The 23,072-nt window shown below is 40.0% G+C and overlaps 1 protein-coding gene across 8 annotated transcripts in view; it reads right to left on the reverse strand.

The window, feature by feature from the left end:
* The window catches only part of USP54 (ubiquitin specific peptidase 54), a 97,233-nt gene that overhangs the window by 4,748 nt on the left and 69,413 nt on the right, over positions 1–23,072 (reverse strand). For 7 of the 8 annotated variants that reach the window (XM_027885125.1, XM_027885128.1, XM_027885130.1 and 4 more), the window contains 11 exons: positions 22,534–22,702; positions 19,261–19,431; positions 15,151–15,282; positions 14,479–14,859; positions 13,172–13,406; positions 12,231–12,370; positions 10,995–11,168; positions 7,885–8,004; positions 6,548–6,740; positions 2,822–4,275; positions 332–450 (listed from right to left, as the gene is read on the reverse strand). In XM_027885125.1, coding sequence (XP_027740926.1) covers positions 332–450; positions 2,822–4,275; positions 6,548–6,740; positions 7,885–8,004; positions 10,995–11,168; positions 12,231–12,370; positions 13,172–13,406; positions 14,479–14,859; positions 15,151–15,282; positions 19,261–19,431; positions 22,534–22,702 — 3,288 coding nt within the window. The remainder of the gene's footprint in view (positions 1–331; positions 451–2,821; positions 4,276–6,547; positions 6,741–7,884; positions 8,005–10,994; positions 11,169–12,230; positions 12,371–13,171; positions 13,407–14,478; positions 14,860–15,150; positions 15,283–19,260; positions 19,432–22,533; positions 22,703–23,072) is intronic. The other variant, XM_027885131.1, reaches the window with a different exon arrangement.

The raw sequence follows: 23,072 nt of genomic DNA on the forward strand, positions 1-23,072 counted from the left end.
AAGTAGTAACATCAAGAAGCAGTTATAAGTTGTGATTCAAGGGAGTTCATGTCAGTAAGTTCAAAGAGACTAGATCTTAAAGTTTTCAGGGATGTGTTTGTCCAAGTCAGAATTTAGATCATTTGACTACATGCAAGGTGCATGTAGTATGACTCACTCGTATTTTAGCTAATTAATCCTGAGCTACACTGCACTTAAAATTCTCATTAACATTAGTATCAATGACCCCAGTACCTTTTGCTTAATGTATTTCACTTCTTCCACTGTAAATTCTTCCTTGCAAAGGCCAAGCCCTTCCCCCTCTAGCACATTTTAAGTAAGAACATGTCACCTTGGAGACAGAAGAGACAGTGGATCCACACAGACTGCGCTCGATCTCTGCTGTCGGGGTTTTCGAGAGCCCCATGCCAGCTGTAGCAGGCAGCTTCCTCACATTCAGGTTCACTGAGACTGGGAAGGAAAACACTACGGTTAAATGCAATGCCTGACTGCATGTTAAGACACATTCCTGACTATCTTAGGTCTGACACCAGCAAAGACAGACAGACTACGCAGACAAAACAAGAATTCAGAGAACCTTGGAACGTTAATACATAAGCTAACTCCAAAAACTGCAAGGGGAGACAGTCAGGATACCATGCCTGCTTCACTTGCCCTTTTGCAGGCTTCTGGGGAGCAGTTAATTGAACTATTTAAGAGTTAAATGATTTAACTGCACACCAGCACTTGTTTGATACAGAGGTGAGATTGTTTAGGGGCCTAAAGGGACAAAAGATAGCTTGAAGATAGAAGGAAGTTACCTAAAGTTACTGGGAATAAACTAGTCAGCCTTAGGTTCCCCCCAGAGTCACCTGCTTGTTCTCACCCAATGCAACAGTTTCTCAGCTATTAGTTGTGCTCATTAAATAGATAAATGTCTTATTTTTAACTAGAACTGCTACAATCACTTCAGTGCAATCCCCATCAACCAGTTACAATACTAACATTTCTCATGGAATAGACAGGCACATCAACGGTCTAATAAAGACTGTTCACAGGGAATCTCATTATAAAGGAAGAAAAGTGATGTACAGATAGTGATACCTTTTCTGCATTGAGATAGTGCACTTGCAGGAGCAAGGTCTTGGCTTTAACTCTGCTGTAAAGCTCCACTAAAGAAATAGAGGCATTTTCACCATAATTCTGAAGGCAAAGGTCTGACAAAACCAGTTGATATGGGTTAGAAAACTTCAACAGCATTTGCAAATGATTAGGTAATCAAAGTTAAAAGCAAGAAAGAGCTATCATAGACCTAACTCAGGTGACTTTCATCCAGTTCATCACAGTAGATGCATTGGTTCAAACCTTTCAGTTTTATATGGAATTTGCAGAACTTGGGAAGAAACTGAAAGTCACAGCAAACTAGAAGAAAAAGGTCTCAAACACACAGTCCTCTTCTGAAGAATATCCATATCTCACAACCCTCATATATGTAGTGGGAAAACAGGCAAGAAGAGTCAGCATAAGAAACGGTGTATTTGATGACAGAACTCTGAAGCTCAAGGTAACACTAAAGCAACTAGGCTTTATCATGGTAGATTTCCAGAAAGAACCTCCATAATCAGTCAACTGGTAGGAACATATAAGACCTTCTGATTAAAGCCCATGCAAGAGAGCACTTGCAAAGCTGTAAGGTCAGATCCTGCCTATCTCTGAAAGAAAACCAAAAGGACAGTAACTGGGAGATGGTCACATTTCGATGTCTCAAATGGTCTGTGAGCGGACTGCAAGGCAAGAGAGTTCCAGAGAAAACTCAAGCTGTTGAAAAAAAACCTGTTCAAGAGTTTTATTGCAGTACTCACTCTGGTCACAGCCAGGTCTGACATGGTAAGGAACGAGGGAGGCTCCACATCCACGGGAGCACAGCAGGGCAAAACCTGTCTTATGTATGTATTGCAATATATCTAATATCTCTGTGGCTATATCTGTATCACTTTGATACCCACCCAACCTATTTCAGGCTGCTTTCAATTTAACCAGAAAACTCACAGCTTTAATGCTATGACACAGATTATAATATGGAAGTTTGCTTCACTTGTGCTAAGCAGAGAAACAAGGTTGCTCCACCTCAGGCAGGAGATTAGATCAGCTTAAGTGGAACCAGACTGCTGTCCTCAGACTCTAATTGAATGTCTCTAGCAACAGCGGGATGACTTTACCAACAGAATCTGTTCATTTCTTTCACCACCAACTAATCCACAGGGTTTCATGGATCTTAGTGCAGGTCATGTATCTGTAGTGCTGCTTTCACAAGCAATTTTCCAGAACTTAAAGCGAGTAGTCCTTAGCAAAACACAGGTTCAACTCTCACAGAGTTGGAAACATTTTTAAAAGTTATTGCCCTGAACCAGGTACAGACTAAATTCTTGAATACAATACAATCAGTTAAAATTCACAAATGTAAAGAATGTTAATTTCAGGCATAGAAACAGTTTAATAAATTCCAGAGGTGATGCAAAACTTTCAAACAGCAAAATTCAGCAGCCTGACATAAGCAGCTAGCTCCCTACTTGAAACCAGGATCCATTATTTCTCTGTTAGTCTAAACAGATGTTGCTCTCCATTTGCCAAGATCAACAGCTACTCTGTAGCCTCCCCAGGCAGTACTATCACACCGCTTTCTCTAGTTAGCTGGAATGTTTCGAGAGTCTACAACCTGAATTTTTCTGCATCTCTGCACAGATTAATGCCCGTTTAACTAAATCAACTGGAAAAATGTATCTTCATCTATATTGGAGTACATAGGCAGGTCAACCAAGAAAAGCAGCTGCATCGTTCTTACCTGATTGGTCAACTGGATACCTAGCACTGTCCTGTCTTCCCAAGAAAGGCCTAGTGGCCTGAGATGCCTGCAGACTAGTCTGATAGAGGGATTCCAGTTCTGAAAGCTCCTGTTCTGTGTCTTGATTCCACTGTGGATGCAGATGTACTGGGATCCTGCTCAAGTCATCTCCAACCGCTCTCTGATCAGAAAGGAGTGGACTCCTCCCAGGTACAGGAAGCCATTCAGTATTATTAGCCTTCTGAGAACTGCAATACCTAGTAACATTATTCACCCAACGGTCCACAGGCATAGAGGCAACCATGCTACTAGTAGATCCATCATCCACCTCTTTCATTCCTCCATCATGACAGCGCCTTTCCACATAGGGTGCAGGGTCTGCTACATTCTGTCCACCTCTTCTACACAGCTCTTCACTGTGAGAACAAATACTCTTAGAAACAACATGTTGGGCACTAAAACCCTTCAAAGAAACTACCCCATCCCTAATATCCACAGTTGAGTGTAATTTTTCAGAAGACTGGTTTTTGTTTTCTTGGTTTTGATGGATTAGCTGTCTGTAACCAGAGGATGAAGGGTTGATGAAAGATTTTTGTGTTAGCTTTGGAGACTTCTCATCCTGACACACTGCAGCAATCCAACCTTTTTCATGAGTACCTTTTCTCTGGGAGACTGCATGCATTTTCTGAAACTGCTCTGCCAAGGAGCGAACATGTCCCTTTGTACTAAAAGCCTCAGATTTGCAACCTTCTGCTGTGCCATATTCACCCTGTGAGGGTAATAAAATCTCATGGCTGTTTGCTCTGGAGTACTTATTTGTTTTCTGCAAAGGATCCGAGGAGCACTGCTGGGTAGGGGCTGAAGTTGCAGGGGTCATTGCATGATAAGCCCCTAAATGATCAATGCTGGGTCGCACCGGAGAGCTGGCAAGTTTGGAACAAGGACTGTGCTGGCTGTCCTTTTCAGGAGATGCTGCTTGCGGAGGATGTGGACAAGGAAACAGTGTAGGCAAAGACCCAGAGGTTACTGTGTTAGCCTTGGACTTGTACTGAGGTGAGAGAACAGGCGTTATGTTGTGAACCTCTTCTAACTTGCTGCTACTGCAGCATTCCCTATAGTCTTTTGGCCCTGTGGCTGTGGTGTCAGCAAATTCCCCACTATTGTGGGCATCATTCTCAGTTCTTGCAGACCTCTCTGCCAACCCTTGCCTATAGGGAAAAGAGGGAACTTGGTCATGAAAATCAGCAGAAGCAGACTGGAAGTTTGGAGAGATCCTGTTGGGTGGATTGCTTTCAGAAGGGGGCAAGGAGGAAGACTCTGGATATAATGATGAGTGCAATTCATGGCAGGAAGCAGGTGGGTGGAAGAAAGAACTGGACCCAAATTCCACTTCTTTGTTGGGTTCCAGTGGTACCTCCTGGCTCAGCAGTACTTGGAGCGGGCCAGTCTGTTCACTAAAACACACAGAAGAGTACATGATTAGCAGTAGTCATTGCTTATGTTTACTCCAAGGGTACAGAACGTGCAATAGGTGCCATATACCTCAACACACTTCCCTTTGTCACTGTATTCTGATGAAGACTTTGCAGTAACTCGGTAGATACATCCATGTTAGTCCTTGCTTCTAACTTTGATTTCCTACTCTAATTGAACTAACTGATCTAACTATATAAATATCTATGAAAATATGCATCCATTTCATATTTTTAAGAGTCTTCTTTTGCTACAGTTAGGCTCTACATAAAGTATTCTTGTACAGCACCCTAGGCACTTCAACCAGGAGACGGAGTGGTAGGGATAACTGCAAGAATAGTAAAAATAGCATTATATAAAATAAAACAACTGTTTTCAACAATAACATCTTAGATATTTTTTTAAATACTCTGGACATGTTCCTGATCGGAACACAAACTGACAATGTTTCTGTAAGGTCTCCCTGTCTCCAGGCAACTTAATGAAGAATGACTTGACAAATGGAAGGAACAGGTTGAAATTTCTCTCATATCATCTTTGTATTCTTATTTTTGAGATATTTATCCAAAACATTAAATACAGTTGGAGCTAAATATATAACTACTATTTCACAATAATTTGTATTCTAAGCATACTTCTAGAAAGTAATTTTAATTCTTTTATTTACTAATGCAAGACATTTATATCCTTGGCTCACAGACGTCCTTGGCACTTTTCTGCATTTTCTCAACATTTTTAATATACAGACAGAAAAAACGTACCAAGTCCACGTGCCTGTGAGAAAGTGACAGGCTACAAACAGCTCCAACAGGAAACCTGAGGCAACTGTAAGATCGCTGCCTTCTTTCCTCCTTGAGATGCACAGAACGCAAGTTACTGTGAAGACCGAGTTGGTACGTGTAGCAGAACAACCTTGTCTGTGAGTAACTGCAAACTTAGCACTACCTACAGTGTTATTTATATCTGTACAGAACTCTAGCTATGAATAGGGTTTTTCTCATTGACTGCAATATTAACATTTAATTGGATACAGCTCTTTGCAAAAGTAATGCTCTTTTCACAGAGCAGCAGTGAGTAAGTTTAGCATTAGCAAAATTAGTTAGAAAGCTCCTTTCTTTCGTTTTCTTTGAATTTGCCAAAATGCGTGATTTCAGCTCTGCATTTCTCCTGTAAAAGAGGATATAATGGACCCCTGATTGACAAAAAGATCAGCCTTCATTACATGTAATTCAGGTACTGCAGGAAAAGAAAAGAACATTATGAACTATAGGCTGGCAGGTATGCAAAGTAACTGGTTTTATATATAGCTGTATGTGGCATTTTACAAAAAGGAACAGAAAAAGGATTCTCTTCTGAGATTTCATCTAAGCTTCTGATAATACAACATGTAAGAAAAGGGAGAGGGAAGAAAAGTAACACTTTAAGAAACAGCCTAGAAATAGGATAGGGATGGTCTAAGTGCTCAGAGGGAATGGTATGGGAAGAAAGGATTAAGCTGCATGCTAAAGAGGGTAGGAAGAAAGGATCAGCTACAGCAGAGAGTTAATTATGCCATAGTCAAAGTCAGTATGGAAGAAAGACTCATGAAGAGACACTGAGGAGGACTGATAAGCCAGGCTACAGGATGCTAGGAAGCACGGAAAGAAAATGAAGAATGATAGAGTAATCAAGGTGACAGTATCAGGATCTGGATCCAAGAGTTGTACCAGTGCACCACTACAGAAGTGGACTAGAAAGAAAAGATCAGTGTACTTGACAGTTTTCAAACTACAGAGTACTAAACACACTGGTTGCTGTTCCCAACATAAAAGCAAGTATAGCAAGATTTTTACTATAGTACACTCTTTTACTGACTGAGTCCTGAAACTGTTCCCGAATATAAACAGTCACATTTCATCCTAATACATCCCCGCTTTTTTAGCCAGGTTATTGTCTATTGTATTTTTTCCCTTGGTGCATAGGACATCAATGCTGCCAGGCACTGACTGCTACAATTCTCTGTCACAGATCACATTCTGAACACATGCACATTGAACTATTCTATAAAGGCTGGGGGAAGGAGGGTGGTGAGGGAGAAGATGGGGTAGTTGCCTGCCTTATAATGGGTTTCAACCTAGGGAAGAAAAGAACAGGATGTAACACAGTAGGACTCGGACTATCCAGGGGAGAATACATAGTTTGCTATTTCCTTCCAGACTGCGCTGCTCATGGATGCAGCTCAGATCTGGGTCTAGGTGATGTGCTTGGGACTACCTTGTAGACTGGGCCACGGTGCCGCCCTGCGGTGGGTGGCAGGTTGGCGGCGGCAGCGGCTGCGATGGCTGTTGGTGCTGCATGCGATCCTGGAGGCTCCGGGCTTTTCGGATACTGATTTGCAGCTTCTTATCGACTAGGGCTCTGCTGTGAGTGCTAGCGCTGGCATCATGCATGGCAAGTCTTAGTTTAGCTAAAATGCAAAAGAAAACATAGCAGAAAACAAACAGAAAAAAGGAATAAAATTGAAAAAGAAAAAAAAGAAAAAAGATGGAGCGGGAACATAAAACATGGACCATGCAAATACTGCCACAAAAGAATTCACAAGGATGCTATTGTTTCCATTAATGCACATTCAGCTTAGCCAGGTGTACAAATACATTAATTGAAATTAAACCAAAATTAAATTAAAAAAAAACTCCTTGTTTTACCCAACTTCTCATCCCCTTCTCATAGGCTTTTTCCAACCCTACCACATTGATGCTTTATTCCATCATCTACTCTTCTCCTGCATCCTCCATACCTGGGACTCCCTTTATGAGCAGGAATACCCAGGTGGAATTTGAGATTCAGCATATACCTTGCTGGAATGGTAGCTAATGGAACTATCACAACAGCCATATGCTGCACCCTTTATTCTGCAATCTATAAAAGCCAATTTCTAAATGCAAATGCACAGGAGCTACCCACCCTGTCTGCAGCCATTCTATACAGACAGAGGGGAGCATGAGGTGAGACAGCCAGCCAGTCATAATGGAAAAACACCAAAAATAAAATGAAATCACATAGCACACATTCTCAAAGGTCAAAATGCATTTAAGCACTTCAATGTCCTAATGCTTTTTTCTTCATGAAAGTTCAAGTACAGCATAGTTTATTTCTCCTAATCCAGAAGACTTAGAGTGGGCTATTATCTTCTTCCTATGCTACACACTCCATGACATACAGGGGAATTTAATGGCCTTGGCAATTTGGCCTGACAACGGGGAAAAATTGTGAGGACTGAGTGGTAGGGGACTTAGCTACGAGGTGCTTGCTGAAACATACCATTTAGCACCAAAAAGGTGTATCAACAGCCCAGTGCTGTTACTACCTTAGCACTGAAGAGAACAACAAAATGAATGCAAACATGAAAAAACAGAGATGAAGAGGAGTAGGACTAAAACCCCCATTGGGAATGCTCATAAAAATGAAAAATTCTGTCTACCTGCATGACCCTAAAGACCATCCGGATCCCCATATTACTACCTGACCATTTAATGGATTCCATGTTTCAGACTCTATGAGATTAGTACACTGTTAAAAGCGCAATAGCTCAGGCGGTTAAAGTTACTTACATATAGCTTCGTTACAGAGAGCCAAAGCTGCAGCACAATCCCCCTTCTGCTCCTGATTCAGCGACTCTTCAAAGATTGAGTCTGCCTCCTGCATCGACTTCTCAAAGCCATCACTCCTCCCTGCAACGGGCAGCACCCTTCATTTTGGTTTCATTCATTGCAGAACCCTCACTTAACCCTCATCCCATTTGTGATGGCCAAATTCTTCCGCATACAGAGTCTGGCAGAGGCTGCACATATCCCAGACTGCACCACCCAACCTTCCCTAAGCAGAAGTACATCTCGAGCACTCTGATACGCTTGTCTTCCACAAAGTAAAGCAACACGAAATTGCTTTTTTTTCTCCTCAAATTTTCTTCAGTTTAGAGAGTTGTATTGGCTTATTCTACTATTTTTACACTCTAAATTGGTACAAATTATGGTATAGACACATCACAGAGTCAGGTCAACCGTCAAGTAGGAATTAATCTAAATTTCAAATTAAATCTAAATCAAAACATATTGGTAAAAAAATACAGCAGATCCTTGTACATGAAATTTTCTGACAGGAACCACCTGTGTCTTCTTCAGATACCCAACTACTTCCATAGGGGAAGAAAACTCAGACTTGAATATGAGTGTAAATACCTGCATGAAATAGTGCTACAAACGTGTTCAGTGCATACGCTCAACTGCTGAAAGAGACATACAGAATATGAAAACTCAGCAGTCTTGCAGCTTGAAGAACACAAGTGTGAGAAGCTGAGAAGGAAGGGAAGGAAAGCTGTCAAGAATTTTTTTTGCAACAATTTATAAAAAGTGTTGGAGAAGACACGGATAAGTCACCCTTGGACACAAAAAAGAAATGGTGTCCTGGCATCAGAACATCCAGTTCCAAAAGGAAGAAATGCCCAAACTGTCTGGTGTCACCTATTATATAGGTGACATATTATAATGGGCATTATGTGAGTTATGCACAAAAACATACACATTTGAATGAGGCAGGGGAAAACTGAAAATAAAACTTGACTTTTTGCTTTGTTTAGGGGTGTGTTTTGGTTTTTTGTTTTTTTGGTTTTTTTAACAGAATATTTAACAAAATACCACTCTGTCACTGTGGTAGAGACCACGAGTACCTTTATCAGCTACCAATAAATTAGGTTCTCTCAACTTGCATGACACGTGCTGTGGCCTGACCTGCTCCCCAACACCCCTGTGCACAGATGTAAATACAAACTCTTATACCATAACCCCACAGAACTCGCATGAAAAACTGGTACCAGAAAGGGAAGTGAGAGTTGTTAGAGCAGTGAGTTAATCAAGCAGCACATTCAGTTCCAAAATCAAGGCAACTGAGGCTTGTAATCAAGGCCAGAATACTAAAGTTAGCTTTCTTTGCACGGATTTAGCAGTTTACTTGAGGGGAAAATGAGTCACAAGTGTTCTGGAGTTCTGCATACAAGCAAGCCTTCAAGGCAGTCAAGTAGTGTGTTAATGTCAAGCATTGTATCTCTGAGTGGGGTGGGGAAGGACTTAAAAGGAATCAACAAAGACTTTCCGAGATCTCAAGTCAATGCCTCTAAACTCAAACATTCTATTGAGTTCCTTTTTCATTAGGCACTAGTCTGGTTTACTTTCTTTTTAACAAAAGAAAAGCTAGGCAATTTTGCTTCTACCAACTAATACAAGAGATCAAAGGGATAACGTATTGGAGAACATGCTATTTTCTTTCAGGCAGGAGAAGCAGAGAAGGCAACATCCTCATGCTCAGCAATAGAGCTTGACTTTTCCATTTTTACATCATTAGCATTATTATTACAAAAGTAAACACTATACTAATTAAAAAAAAAAAAAAAGATATCCATCTACCCTCATACATCAAAATTTTTCACCTGGTTACCAGTAGGTCATAGTAGAATTGTAAAGAAAAACTGATGGTCAGCAAAAATTATAAAAACATTCCCACAGTTGGACATTCTCAGAGAGATCATATTTTTCAACTGCCACTGGCACAGTGCCATTTTGGCTGCTGAGCAGTTGGCAGGGCTGTAGGCTGCAGAGCACACTTGGAATTGTGTCCAGAGCCGGCAATGCTGTGGGGCTGCCCCTCTCCTTCCTCTCTGTCACTGCAGCAGCAAACCAGCACCTCAACTATTATCTACATCAGGTTGCTGCAAGCAGCACAGGGATGCCAGGAGGCCTGGCAACACAGGAGGCGACAGGGGATTGCCCTGATCATGGAGTTGTTGGACCAGAGCCCAGGTGTTCACTAGGCCTTTCTTGGCTCTGCTAACCCACCCAAGGACCCCCATTTCAGTGCTCTGCCAGGCTTCAGGGTTCACTCTTGACTGGGTCACTGCCCTTTATCCCACTTCTCCCTGACTTGTCTTACTGGCTGATGGAGATTTAGGGCTAAAACAAAGGTACTACATGTGAATCCTGCCATGTTCCCTCTGCTGCTCTTCTGCTGCCATCTCCTGCCAGAAAGATGAGTCGTCATCACTGAAAAGACAATCAGACTTATTTGGCGCTTTTTTTTTCACTTCTTAGAAGAGACATGTAACCTAAACTCAGCTCAGATTTTCAATTAGATCCAACTTAAACATGCCAGATTACTTGTTCCCACACCAGTGCTGTGGCTGCACAGCTGGGCAGGGAGAAAGACTGGAAAGCACAAGGACAGGAACAAGTATAATTGCTCAGGGCTGTAAAGCTACTAAAATGAATCAGAAACAAAACAGCGGTTTATATAAACAAGTTATGCTGTGGGTGAAGCTGAGGTGCCTGAAAGGTACAAACAGCCCTGCTCATTCCAAGATGTTGGTTAAAGCCTTACAGGTATATCTCGATATCAATACTATTAACAGCATGTGTCACTGTAAAAACTGAAAGATCCAAATATATTAAAAATACCTCTGCGTTAGTTTTCTCATTTAAGAGGAAATTTGGTCAAAACACCAAATAGTATTTTCACATCCCACGGGTTTGAAATGGATGGTATTTCACTAACTGAAGGTACAACACTGTAACGGGGGATGGATGGGGAGAGAGACACCCAAACTTACAAGTTCAAAGGTTCAAAAAACTTCAGCACTACCATCTTGCAAAATATACTGCAGTCAAAAAGTTACCCTGATTCTGCAGTTCATCTAGATCCATGAACCTGCTGGGACGGGGATTAAAGCCCATTGCTGCCTCCATTTCCTTTTCTTTTTTTCTGCGTAGTTCTTGCTCATGTGCTCTCCTTGCCACCTCCTCTTGCAATTCATCCAGTTCACTCTTTAAAGGAATAAAAATCTCTCCACCTTCAAAATAAAAAGAAAACCCAAACTTTTTGATAATTAAATCTCTCAGTATCCCTTAAAAGACAAAGTATCAATGGAGAATAAAATTAACATTAGAACATAACAGTCTGACAAAGCAAAGGCCATAGAATTGCAGATCTTAAATTTTGCTTTGTTAAATTTTACTTTTAAAACTCTGCCCAATACAGTATTGCTTCCAGCTCCCCTGCAACACAACCCACCTCTGGATTCCGTGACCCAAGAAAAGAGCATATGGAACAGAGAGAATAATTGGAAGAAGTAACCCTAAACTGATGACGAAATCTTGAAGTTGCTCACTGTGCTTATAATTTGCATATAATGCTATGTCAATCTAGCCAGATCACTAGCTTCTGAAAGTAAAATGGATTCCAAGAGAGATGTTTTTCACCTAACTGCATAAAGCAGACGAGAATGGGAGGAAAATGAAGTGTATCAATATCCTACACAGCAGAAATCAATCAGTCATCATTCACCGTTCAACTGTTACTGGTATTCAAGAAGTGTCTCCTCTCCTCCCTTTCCCTTCCCCAGATGTTCTCTAGAATAAAATATTTGCTCAGGATACGTAAGCAGATACATAAGCAGAGTGCATATCTGCAGAAAAGCTCAGTCTTAGGCCCAAACGTCTTGTACATAAACATTCACATTTCTGAGAGTTTTGAAATCTGTATAGAATTATAAGCTTCTTTTCAGGACTCTATTAGTTATCACGAGTTATGCTGGGGAGGCAGAATACTGAGTTATAAGAAAGAATAGGAAATAGAGCTTTATTGTATCAGTTAAGTCAATACTCAAAAGAGATGCCACAGCAACGTGATCAAAGGAATATTCCAACAAAGTTTTCTGCGATCCCCTTTGGTAAATCTTATAAGTCGTATCTTGTGAAACTGTGTTTCACAAGATGTGTTTCACAGGATATCCTCCTCAATGTTTCTTCTCCCTTTCCTTCTAACTCCACTGTGAAGATAAACACCCAGAAAGTAAAAAACCAACTCCAATACAATTTACCTTGCATAACTACCCCTACTAAGTGCATCTTACCATTCCCAATGGTGTGTGGGCTGTTTGTCCACCTCCCAGTTGATGAAGCAGACTCCACTTCCAAGATGCTGCTACTGTGAGACTTTGGGATGTTACGCCAGGCAGGAACAAATGCACTTGCTCGCTTCATATGAACGTCCCTCCAAAAAGAGAGTCATTACGGGTTACCATTTTATTAATTTCTCCAGGAGAAATTTTATCTGCTTTTTTTGTATCCACACATAAACATTTACTTGCACTTTAATTTAAAAGAAATCTACTATAAGAAAATCTAGGGAGAAACAGAGAAAGAGGATGTTAACAAGTAGGAGGACAAGAATTCTATTCTCCTCCATAAGAGTATGGAATGCATATTAAAGCTGTGGTCTGAGAGTTGTTCTCAACAGATTCTTATAGCTGCAAATCTACTATTCTGGTTGTAAACATTGTTAAGAGTGTGGTTGCCTGAAGCTTCCTAAGTCAAGGAGAGACACACAATGTGCTGCCTATTTACTTTTACATGAAAATATTGCAAGTGTGTCTGAAGATGTCAAAGACTTAAATACAAATATTCTAAGTATGTCTGAAAACATCAAAGATTTCTTTACAAGACTTGAATTCTTATTTTGTACAAGGCTTCTATGAAGCAATGGTTTAACTGAAACAAGAAGGACTATGAGCCACTCAAAGGACAAGCACAGAGTTTGATATTTTAATGGAGTTTCTAAGCCTTAGACTAAGGGTACAGCTATTTCAGACGCATCATTTTAGACAACATTTCTCACTCAACTCACTCTTTTCCTTCTCACTAGCAGTAAGCTATCAATATACTGACAAGAAAAGGTTCCTATTTCCCTACTGTTTCCCCTTGCCCCAATACAAGCTAGGAGCAGTGTTCTGAAAAACGTTCTACACAGAAACCAAGACTTCAGTCATTCAAAACAAAGTTTGCTGAAATCTACCTGTGGGTGCTTGAGCTCTCAGACAACGGCATGTCCAGGCTAACGGGGCTGTTGCTGTTGCGCTCACTGCTTTCGTAGCCAGACTCCATCCTCTGGATGAGATGAGGATGCTGATCCACCATATGGTGCTGGGTGCCCCGGCCCAGCACACCACGCTTGTATCTCACATTGGATTGGCCTGACCTTGTTTCGTGAACAGCATGTTCCTTCACCTCATTCTCAATAAGTTCTTTACCTGTCAAGACAAAACCAAATAGCTTGGTAGTGCAAGCTTCAATACCAGCAAAACATCCATACACACAGTTAGTTGCTCAACTATGGCTAAACCAGAAGCACCATCCTTAATTTAGTGTAAAACTCACAGTAATAAGCAGAAAAAAAACCCCAATACTTTCATGGCATTCTTAGTAATATTAAGAATAACCTGTTCATGAAATTTACTTTTGAATCTTCCCCCTTTAGTATAACTTACCATAACAATCAAGTCTGGAAAGAAAATCCTTTCCTCCCCATAATAATTTTATTTGTACAAGATAATTTTACAGTATACCCAAGCATATTTTCAATAGTCTGTCATATTTACTTCAGATGCTCTATTTTTTTAATTGCTTATTTTACCATTTATGATTTCTTGAGGCTTATATAATATCAGTTCACAGAGGACAGGAAATTTCTTCTTGGTTTGCTTTTTTTTTAATTCTTCCTTACAGATTTCAGAGTCTTTCCATTTGATTCTTGTTTGCTTCCCTTCCTTCCCTGAAGCTCTGTTCTCTTCCCCTTCACCTTCCCCCATAGATATTCATTTATGCTTCCCAACTCTTTTAAACCTCCAAAACCAGCAAAGCTGAGGACAAAGTCTCTATGTACAAGTTGATTGTTTCTATAGTGTAGAACAGTCACAGATAAATCATCACTGGCTGCCAGGCTCTTATCCTCACAACAAGAACTCTATACTGATACACAAGGTACTTTCTGCACCATTCTTTGAGCCATCATGTAAAAACACCATGATGAACCAGAGGAAAAAATAGACCAAGACAAAAGACCACTCCAAAGGATGAACTTCCAGACATTTAGCAGTATAGCTCTGTGTTTCTTTAAGCAAGGTAGATGATAATGCTTCCCTTAGTATTTCCTTACACAAGAAACATAGCACACAGAAATCAAACAGAAGTGTCATACACGCAATATGAATACCCACACAAAAACCAGCCCTCACAGACACGACTCACCACTGACCTAAATTCAATGTTCAAAATTTCACTTTCCACATACCCTGAAATAAATCTTTCTTCTCAAACTCTTACCTGCTTCTTCGGAGAAAGGGCTAAGCTGAGTGTAGCCACAATGTTTCCTCTTGTCTTTACTGAAGATGCTGTCTATATTCAGAGACTCTCTTTTGGGTCTCCAGGTTGGCCGGTACCTGCTAGACAAACTGGATTTTGACTCACTACTGGTACTCTCCACTTCCCAGTCTCGAGAGTGCGCAGGGAGGCTTTTCAAGGGTCGCGTTTCTGCCTGATCCACACTACTCCCTCCACGAGGGGAATTCTGGACTGTTTGAGAAATCTGCTGTGGTCTGCTGTGGATCATATTGCTCACCGTCTCTTTAAATTCCCTCAGCCTGCTGGTGCTGCTGGATGGTTTGGGGGCAGTTCTGGGGGCTTGTTTCTCCTTCAAGGTTTCTCCTGCAGTTTATAGAGACAGCAAAAGTCACAAAAATAACTTCAATTAAACCAGCAGACCTACTTGCAGCATCTTCTTGCAGGACTTTGAAAAGTGCAATCCAAAACAACAAAATAATAGAAAAACAACACTCCCCAATCAAACAAATGAAACAAAATAGAACCAAACAACCAAAAAGTAAACAAAGACAGAAGAAACAAGGAAGGTCATGAGCAAAATGCATGCACACACTGAGGATCTTAAAAACACTCAGAAAGAGATACTGATATTTGAAATAAAGTAACATCTCTTGCCTTCACTATGGTATCCTGATGACTGAGCCTCGTCTCCTTTTCGCCGAGACCGGCTAGAACTCCTCTTGCGGTCTGCTAGCGAGCCCTTTTTGGAAACATGCCTCTGATTGCACTCACTGTCAGTCAAGTGGCCTGGAAGGACAGAAGAACGCAGCAGAGATGACAAGAGCCTTCAGATCAAGTGCTCACTGTGCTAAGAGCAGCAGGACTCTACTGCTCCTTAGGAGCTGCAGACACTCCAGCGCTAACTGGCAAGTTCGGGTAAGTTTTTGCATCCTTAAGTTTTTAGTTTTTCTTGGGGAGTATGTTCCATTTTTAAGGTCATAAAAGAGGAATACAGCCCCTCCAAGGACTCTGGTTAATGACACTTATCCACAGGGAAAGGAAAAGGTTGACTCTGCCTCGTCTTCTAATAGTCTAAGGACACCACTTTCTTGCTGTCAGTTTTAATGACCATGAACTGAAACTCCTGAGGACAGCTTACTTGACATCACTCTGTTAAATAAAGACTTGAACACATGAACGAGTTACCATCTAATAATAAATCACTGCACATCATCAGCTGCTCTGCACTAACTATCCAACTACACTATCTTTGCCTGTAGCAAACACTAAGTAATCTGAGTTAGATTAGTCTACAGTGAAGAAGTCTCACATGGCTCTCAAGGGCTAAGCCAGCTAATTCACATCTGCCACAAGCTAAGAGCACACGCACAAACCATGAACATGGACCAGCTGACACACAACAACATTCCCTTACTACAGCTTATATGTCTGAATGCCAGTATTTTCTCTTGCACACAATTTACTCCCCATTTCCTCATATCAAATGTGAATTAGGAGTATTTGACATCACAAGTTTTCTATATTGCCTTTTCTTAATTTTATGGCTCTCGCACATTCACAGTCCTAAACCTGCAAGCACAAACACACGCATGGCGTTACTCACGTGAGTAGTCCCAAGCAGACATGCAGGATAAGAAGGGAATTTATGAATAAGCTACAAAGACTTTTCTCTAGCCTTTATATCACAAACTTTCCCCTCGCATAAGATGATAGGAAAGGAAAATCCCTACTACTGGATAGTGGAGTAACAACCCCCAGACTACACACAGTTGGCTCTCCTGAGCCTTCTCCCTTCTCTAGAGATTAACATAAAAATCAACACTTAAAGCACACTTTACACATAAAATTGAACCTTCAACAGTTAAAAAACCCAATTCACTACAATTGCTATAAAGATACTACAACAAATGCGTGAGAAGGAATCCAAATAACAAAAAGCAAGCTACAAAAGGCTTGCTTTTCTACTCATTTGTCAAGTGGAGAGTGATTTTGTGGCCAAACTCTTTAGAAACAAGCAGATTATATAAAAGAAAAGAAATTAAGGAAGTAAAAGAAATGTTGGCAGTGAAGGGAGAAGATGTGTAGCATTTAGGTGACTGAACATGAGTCTGTGCTTTAGATTAATTTCTTTTTCCCTTCACAGCATGGACTGTCACACATCTTTCAAGGACTGCAAGAACATCATTATACCTTGTAGTGTCTCCTCTCAAGACAGAAGAGGTTTATGTTTCACTTCAGCATGCACAACTTCTCTAGTTAAACAACTCAACTTGATAGGGGTTGCTTGGTTAGCATCCTTCAACTACCATAATAGAAGCTATTTGACAAAACTTAGTGCTACCAGCACTAACTTAGGATTTGCAGAGACTACTGCAAGCCCAATTTAGCCTTGCAGAATGAAGCCTGCTAGCTTTGCATTAATATTTTCTCCTCCTTTCAAAAACTGCTAATTTTGTCCCGTTGTCGTCAGACATTTAACAGCCATGGAGGAGAGGCCAAGAATCAGGAGTCTGTAGAACACAGGCTTTGTTGTCTTTATTTGGACACTCCGAAACAAAAACTAAATCCAACATAGTGTATGCATATAGGAATTAAAATCCCAAGGATATTAGCTAACACTTTACACTCACTTTTTAAAATTCACTAACAAGCTTAAAATATGTCTCTTGTTGAATGTATCACTCAAATTCCTCACCCTGCAGAGTTGGGATGGTTTTATAAGCAAACAGTGTATTTAAAGGAAAAGTCTGTTTTTGTAGGAGTTGTGTGTGTCTATGTTAAAGAAGAAAATTAAATCAAATGGGTTAAGAAAGAGCACCTTCTACTCCCTCCCCGAAATCTCAGTTGCATGAATAGGGCAGCCAGAATACGCACATTTTTCTCAGCAGCACAGGTTGGTAGGAGCAAAGAGGGCTAATGCAGCCACTCTTCTGCCCCCATTCTGAAGTACCCAGGAGCCTGAGGTCATACGACCCAATGGTGGTCCTTCCCCGGAAGATGATGTGGGATAGGGTCCATAATTTTCTGGGCTGGAGTAGTGGGTAAATGGCCATTAAATGAAGAATCCTGCTCTTGCCCAGAGCGATTCAGTTGACAGGTCAAATGTGGATGGCTTCTTTATAGCCCCACGGATCAGCATTTGATGACTGAGCAGTTGTATGAGTTGGCAGACTGACTTTTTTGGAAAGGTTTTGGGTAGGTAAAAGAAGAGGGGAAATGCCCAGACAAGTGGCTAGCTAAGGGGACAGGCTGACTATAGCTAAGGCTGAATCAGGGAAGATAAGGACAACTGAATTTAGGTGGAGAGACAGGCTAAGCTGAAGGGAATAACACAGGATAGAATCAACAGGAGAAGAAAGAAAAAGAAAAGGACAAAGTCACTAAAAATGACAGAACAAAAGGTTACATGCTGAACTTCATGCTTACATGTTTGCGATCATCCCCCTTAACTCTCCCTTTCTGCTGACTTCTACATGGCTAGTTTTGTAGGGAGGAACCTAATCCAATAGACTCCGTGCCATTTTTGTAGACTATTTAAGCAATATGCCACAAACATTTTCAATTTTGTCTTCTTTGTTCTCTGAAGATAAACATATACTTTGCTTCCTCATCACTCAAATGCTGCTCCAACTTTCTCTCCTTTCTCACACTCCACATAAGACTATGATTGGTATCTACAGCATTAAGTATTTGCTAAAACATTAGAAGGACTGTTGGTCTGTCTTAATCCGTGTATTACAACTACTCAGACCTCTGATGAAGAATCAAAGACTGCTAAACAAAACAAATTTGAAGTATTTTTTTCAGATTTTGACGTACTATAGATTGTTTCAAATGAACCAATTATGCATGCATGAGAGCAACAATTTTGCAACTAAAAGGACAAAGCAGAATGACAGCTTTGACACTCCAGTGTAACTGACGGTTGCTGATTCAACTCATGTCTTAGAAAATCTATTTAAGGCACAGCAAAATAGCTTTTCAAACAGATTTAACAGATTCTGTTTCTCACGCTAGAAGTCTGACCTTAACTTATGCACTACGTTTTCAGAAGTGGTGTTAGAAGCTACTGTATGCAGAAACAGGCTGACTAGGGTCACTGGCCATGAATAATAGAGGAGATCTAAGCCTTCAGACTTCCAGTTAACCTGTTTTCAACTAAAGAGTGTTCAGGCAGACTGTTCAGCTGCCCAAAGGAACATATACACAGATTGTCTTCTCATTGCTTATTCCAACTTTGCTTCCATGGCACAGGCAGGAAATTGTCTTATACTCCTGCCTAATGCAGTAAATACTACCAACACCCACTTACACACAAAGTCCTTAGTGCCCAAGTATGAGAGATTCTGGTAATGAAAGAGCCTTTCCCAGATAGTTGCAACTCCTGAAATGAAGTAACTGCCCACAGATAAGTAGCACACACAACAATACCCTACAATACCCTTACCAAACCCTACAATGGCACTGTACAGACTCCAACTCACAGAATTATGTAACAAAGAGAACAGATTGTGTTGTGGATAACAGAAAAACACACCTGTAAAGGCCTGTCTGGCTAGATACAAGTCTACAAAGCCAACAAGACCTTTAAATCGTGCTTTTTTTGGTGAATGCTAAGAGTTCGCTACAAATATCAAAACCACTTAGAAGACTAACACTGTTCACCATTCTGTTACAGGCTGTATATATATTTCTTTTTTCCCTCTGGAATCCACTGAATTCATCTAATGACAGTGATCACAGAGATGTAATGGCATCTGCTACCTGTGTCCCTGCTGCTTTGTGAAGCTGCATCATTCTCCACATTGTAGATGACTGTCCCCTGGGAGTCAGAGGAGAAGTGACTGACCACAGATTCATGGTGTGCCTGCTTATAAGGATAGCTGTCTGTAGAGGAATCTGTCCTGGTATCACTCGAGATGGAAGGTTCTCTCCCTGGGGAAGGAAGCAATGTCAAATTTCAGTATTTTTCAGCTCTTACAGAAGTCAAAAAAGGCTAAAAAGAGAAAACAGAGGCAACTACACAAGAAGTTAATAGAAAAACACAATTCTGAGCATACAAACTCAGACTGAAGGACACCAGAGCTTATGGGAAAGGTCCTCTCTTTCTGAAGTCGGGAGAGAGTGTCAGACCTTCTGAAACCCTCATTTCTTTCCCTTTGATAACTCCAAATTTATCAATTCCTTTTAATATGCAAAATTAAACTACATCCATTGGACTGAAAGTATGTATTAGTACCATACTGAAATTGCTGTTTGTTCAGTTTCAACACTGTAAAGTGCCATTACAATATGAAATAAACTGCTTCAGGGGAAGTAAAAAAATTAGTCAACTACAAAGAGTTAATAAGGTAACAAGAACACCACAAGTTATAATAATTAACATTTCACCTATTATGAATCAAAAGCTTATCTAGTAAAAACTTTATACTGAAAGAGTATTATCAAAAGCAAAGTAACCTGTTCCTTCTCAAAAAGCCAGCATTGATCCTACTGCAAAGAATGAAGCATCATGATTTAACTTTAGTATAGTAATTCCTGAAGCCACTTAAAGAGGAGGAAAAGACAACCTTCTACCACCACTTTCAGTACATAAAAGTAAAATGTTCGAACAGTTTGAAAACTGCTGGTCATTTTACATATGTGATGTACATACTCTTTAATATACCAGATATTATTTTCATACTTATTTCTCAGTGGAGAAATTAAAGAAGAAAAAAATTACAGAAAGAAGTTATTCTTATGTTTAAATGTAAACATTAGCCTGAGGGCACTTCACATTTTCGGTGAGAACAAGTCCTGTAGCAGATGTCCTACTTAATGATGTTTTAGAAGTCAGAAACTTTCCCCCACCTTCTTACTGATTAAAAATGTTGTTCTAAAGAAATACAGAATACGTGACAGTAATAGAAAGAGGGGTGAATGTAGGCAACAGAAATCAGTGCTGTAGAACTGAGAACTATAAAACTATTTGTATACTGAAGTCCTTATTCAACAGGAAATAAAAAACATTAAGGGGAGCTGTTTGCACTCAGCTTCACAACATTTCATAACAGCATCTTCGACAATCTTTTCTCCGTAATTCGCAGTATCAGATCTTGATGTGATTAGATATATTTATCAGATGCCATTAACACAAGTTCAGGTACAATCTAGTGATCAACAACTTAAAAAGAAGCAATCTCTTAGTTTACGAATTATGGGCTGTGGACATCTGATAACACTGAAGAATTCAAAGGCAGCTGTAATTACACTTAAGAGACAAAAAGGTCATTCTGAAAAAGGTATAACAACATAGAAAAGTCTGGCTATCAACAAGCCCAGAAAATAATTCACTTCAATTTGACAGGAAAACATAGAGGGTAAGAACCCGTCTGGTACTTCAACGTACAGTATCTCACAAATTCTCTCAAGTACTTGATATCAATGCTGAACACCACAGACTGCAGAAGTAAGCCTTGAGGACACACCAAATGTTTTTGAAATTAAAGAGCAGGTTACTCACTAGAGCCTCGAATTTTATCTGAAACACCTTTTCATAGATACATTTTTTTGTATTCGGCTTCCTGAAGTAATTTTAAAACACAATATTAGATACTGCAGAGACAACAAGCAGAAGAGTTATCTATGTATTTCCTGAAGGTCAGCAAAGTAAATTTACAATGTATTACAATGTATATTGACCTGAAGCTCGCAGAAGTGCTAACAACTGACAGAAAACACTAAAGGTTCTTCCAGACTTCTTTTTTTTTTTTTTTTTTTTGAACAGGAAGTCAGGTTTGTAAATTGCAAGGCATCTTATCAAGTGAGAAGTGAAGGTCATCTTACTGGTGCTTCCATTTGTATTATCTTAAGAGGTGTTTGAGATTAATTTCATTACTAGTAGATGGTCAACGCATAAATAAGAACACAGCAGATGTTCTTTACAGATTCACTAACCAGGAAGCATAAAGCCAGCAATTAGCCAGGAAAACCATAAAACATTACTGGAATTACAGTTGTATAAGCGGCCTAAATTCCTGGAAGAAAGGTTGTGATTTTGCTGCTTTTGGCAACTTATAAACCCATCTCTAATTAAGGATATTCTCTGTTTCAATTTTTGGATGTTTACAATCTTGCAAATTCATTACAATATAACACAGACCCAGGTTTTATTTTCATCCTGTCGTACTGCAGCTGAACATCTTTCTCAGAATTTATTTATTCATCTTTAAATGAGGCCTCAATCCCTAACAGTGGGACTAAATGTCCGAAATTATCTAGAACTTCAGTAAACTAACAACTTGTTGAGACTACTACTGGAATCTTGAGCAGAACAAGTTCTAACCTCTGAAGCTACATATCTATAGCTGCAGATCTTTTTTGACACAAAACAGACCAGGAGAAATGTAGCAGTAAATGTGACCTATTGGCATAAGCGTCTGCCATTCCCTTCCCTTTCAGTTTCCCCAAATCCATTCACTTTTGAATTGCTTTATCTCAATAAAAAACAAACCAAAGGCTGAAGATTAGCTGCAGCGATTCTATCTAATTTTTAAAAAATGGTACTTCTTCCCCTTCCAACATCCCTTCACCATCCTAGAAAAGGACTCACTTATAACATTTCCTCAGTATTTCTTTTCCCTAACTTCCCTCCAGAGTTTAATTCTGCAGTTTCCTTTAATTTTTTGTGTTCTTGCATCTCTAGTCTCATTCCTGTCCTGTTAAAGCTGCAGATAAACTTATGAACTCAATCACTGAAGTCACCAGTTACTGTTCCTCCCTACATCCACACCAGGTCCTTCTCTTCCCCCCCCCCTTCCCCCCTCCAGTTTCTTTCTCCACACTTCTTTGGAAAAGATTACTAACCAAACAATCAACGGAGTCTTGGACCAAGATAGGTTCAAAGATGAAACGCTGGAAATCCTCGTCAGAATTCCTGATCAGCTTTGACAAGCAATAGGGACCCCTGCTAACAGTAACACTCAAAAGAAGAGAAACTTTTCCCACACAGCATTGCAGCGTAAAGGTACAAGGGACACAGCCCAGACTGCTTACCCGAGTCTTCACTGTCATAGCAAGTCCTGCTATATTGCTGTAAATCCACCTGAGGGGGCAAGTCTTGTGTTGACACGGGAGTTCCTCTTGGATCTGCATAGAGCAGCAGCAAAGGCTGATAGTGACCCTTAATGCACTTTGTCACAACATCTTTCCATTTTGGACCAATCTGAATTAACAACAACAAAAAACAAACAAACAAAAAAAAACAAGAAAGGTTTTTTGTCGTTATTTTCTATAATAAGTTCTTTTCCCCCTCATAATTCCTTCAGTTTGATTTTCCACTGACATTCTTTAACTCTTTCTATAGCCAACATTGACACTGACTTACTAAGAAAGCTTTTGAACAAACGTAAATAAAATCAAGGTATTCATCATCTTATGTTTAAACAAATGACAATTCCTGCTAAAAATACAGCTACAAAAATAATCCTCTCATTTTTTTCCCATAAAAAACCTTTTTCATCCTCTGAGACGTTCACACTTCTATCAGCCAAAAAGAATTTGTTAACAAACAAAATGAACAATAAAAGACAGCA

Source organism: Empidonax traillii, unplaced genomic scaffold (assembly GCF_003031625.1).
Source record: "Empidonax traillii isolate 1590-97213 ecotype Southwest subspecies unplaced genomic scaffold, ASM303162v1 scaffold162:size863265, whole genome shotgun sequence".
In the NCBI taxonomy this organism is placed as follows: Eukaryota; Metazoa; Chordata; class Aves; order Passeriformes; family Tyrannidae; genus Empidonax; species Empidonax traillii.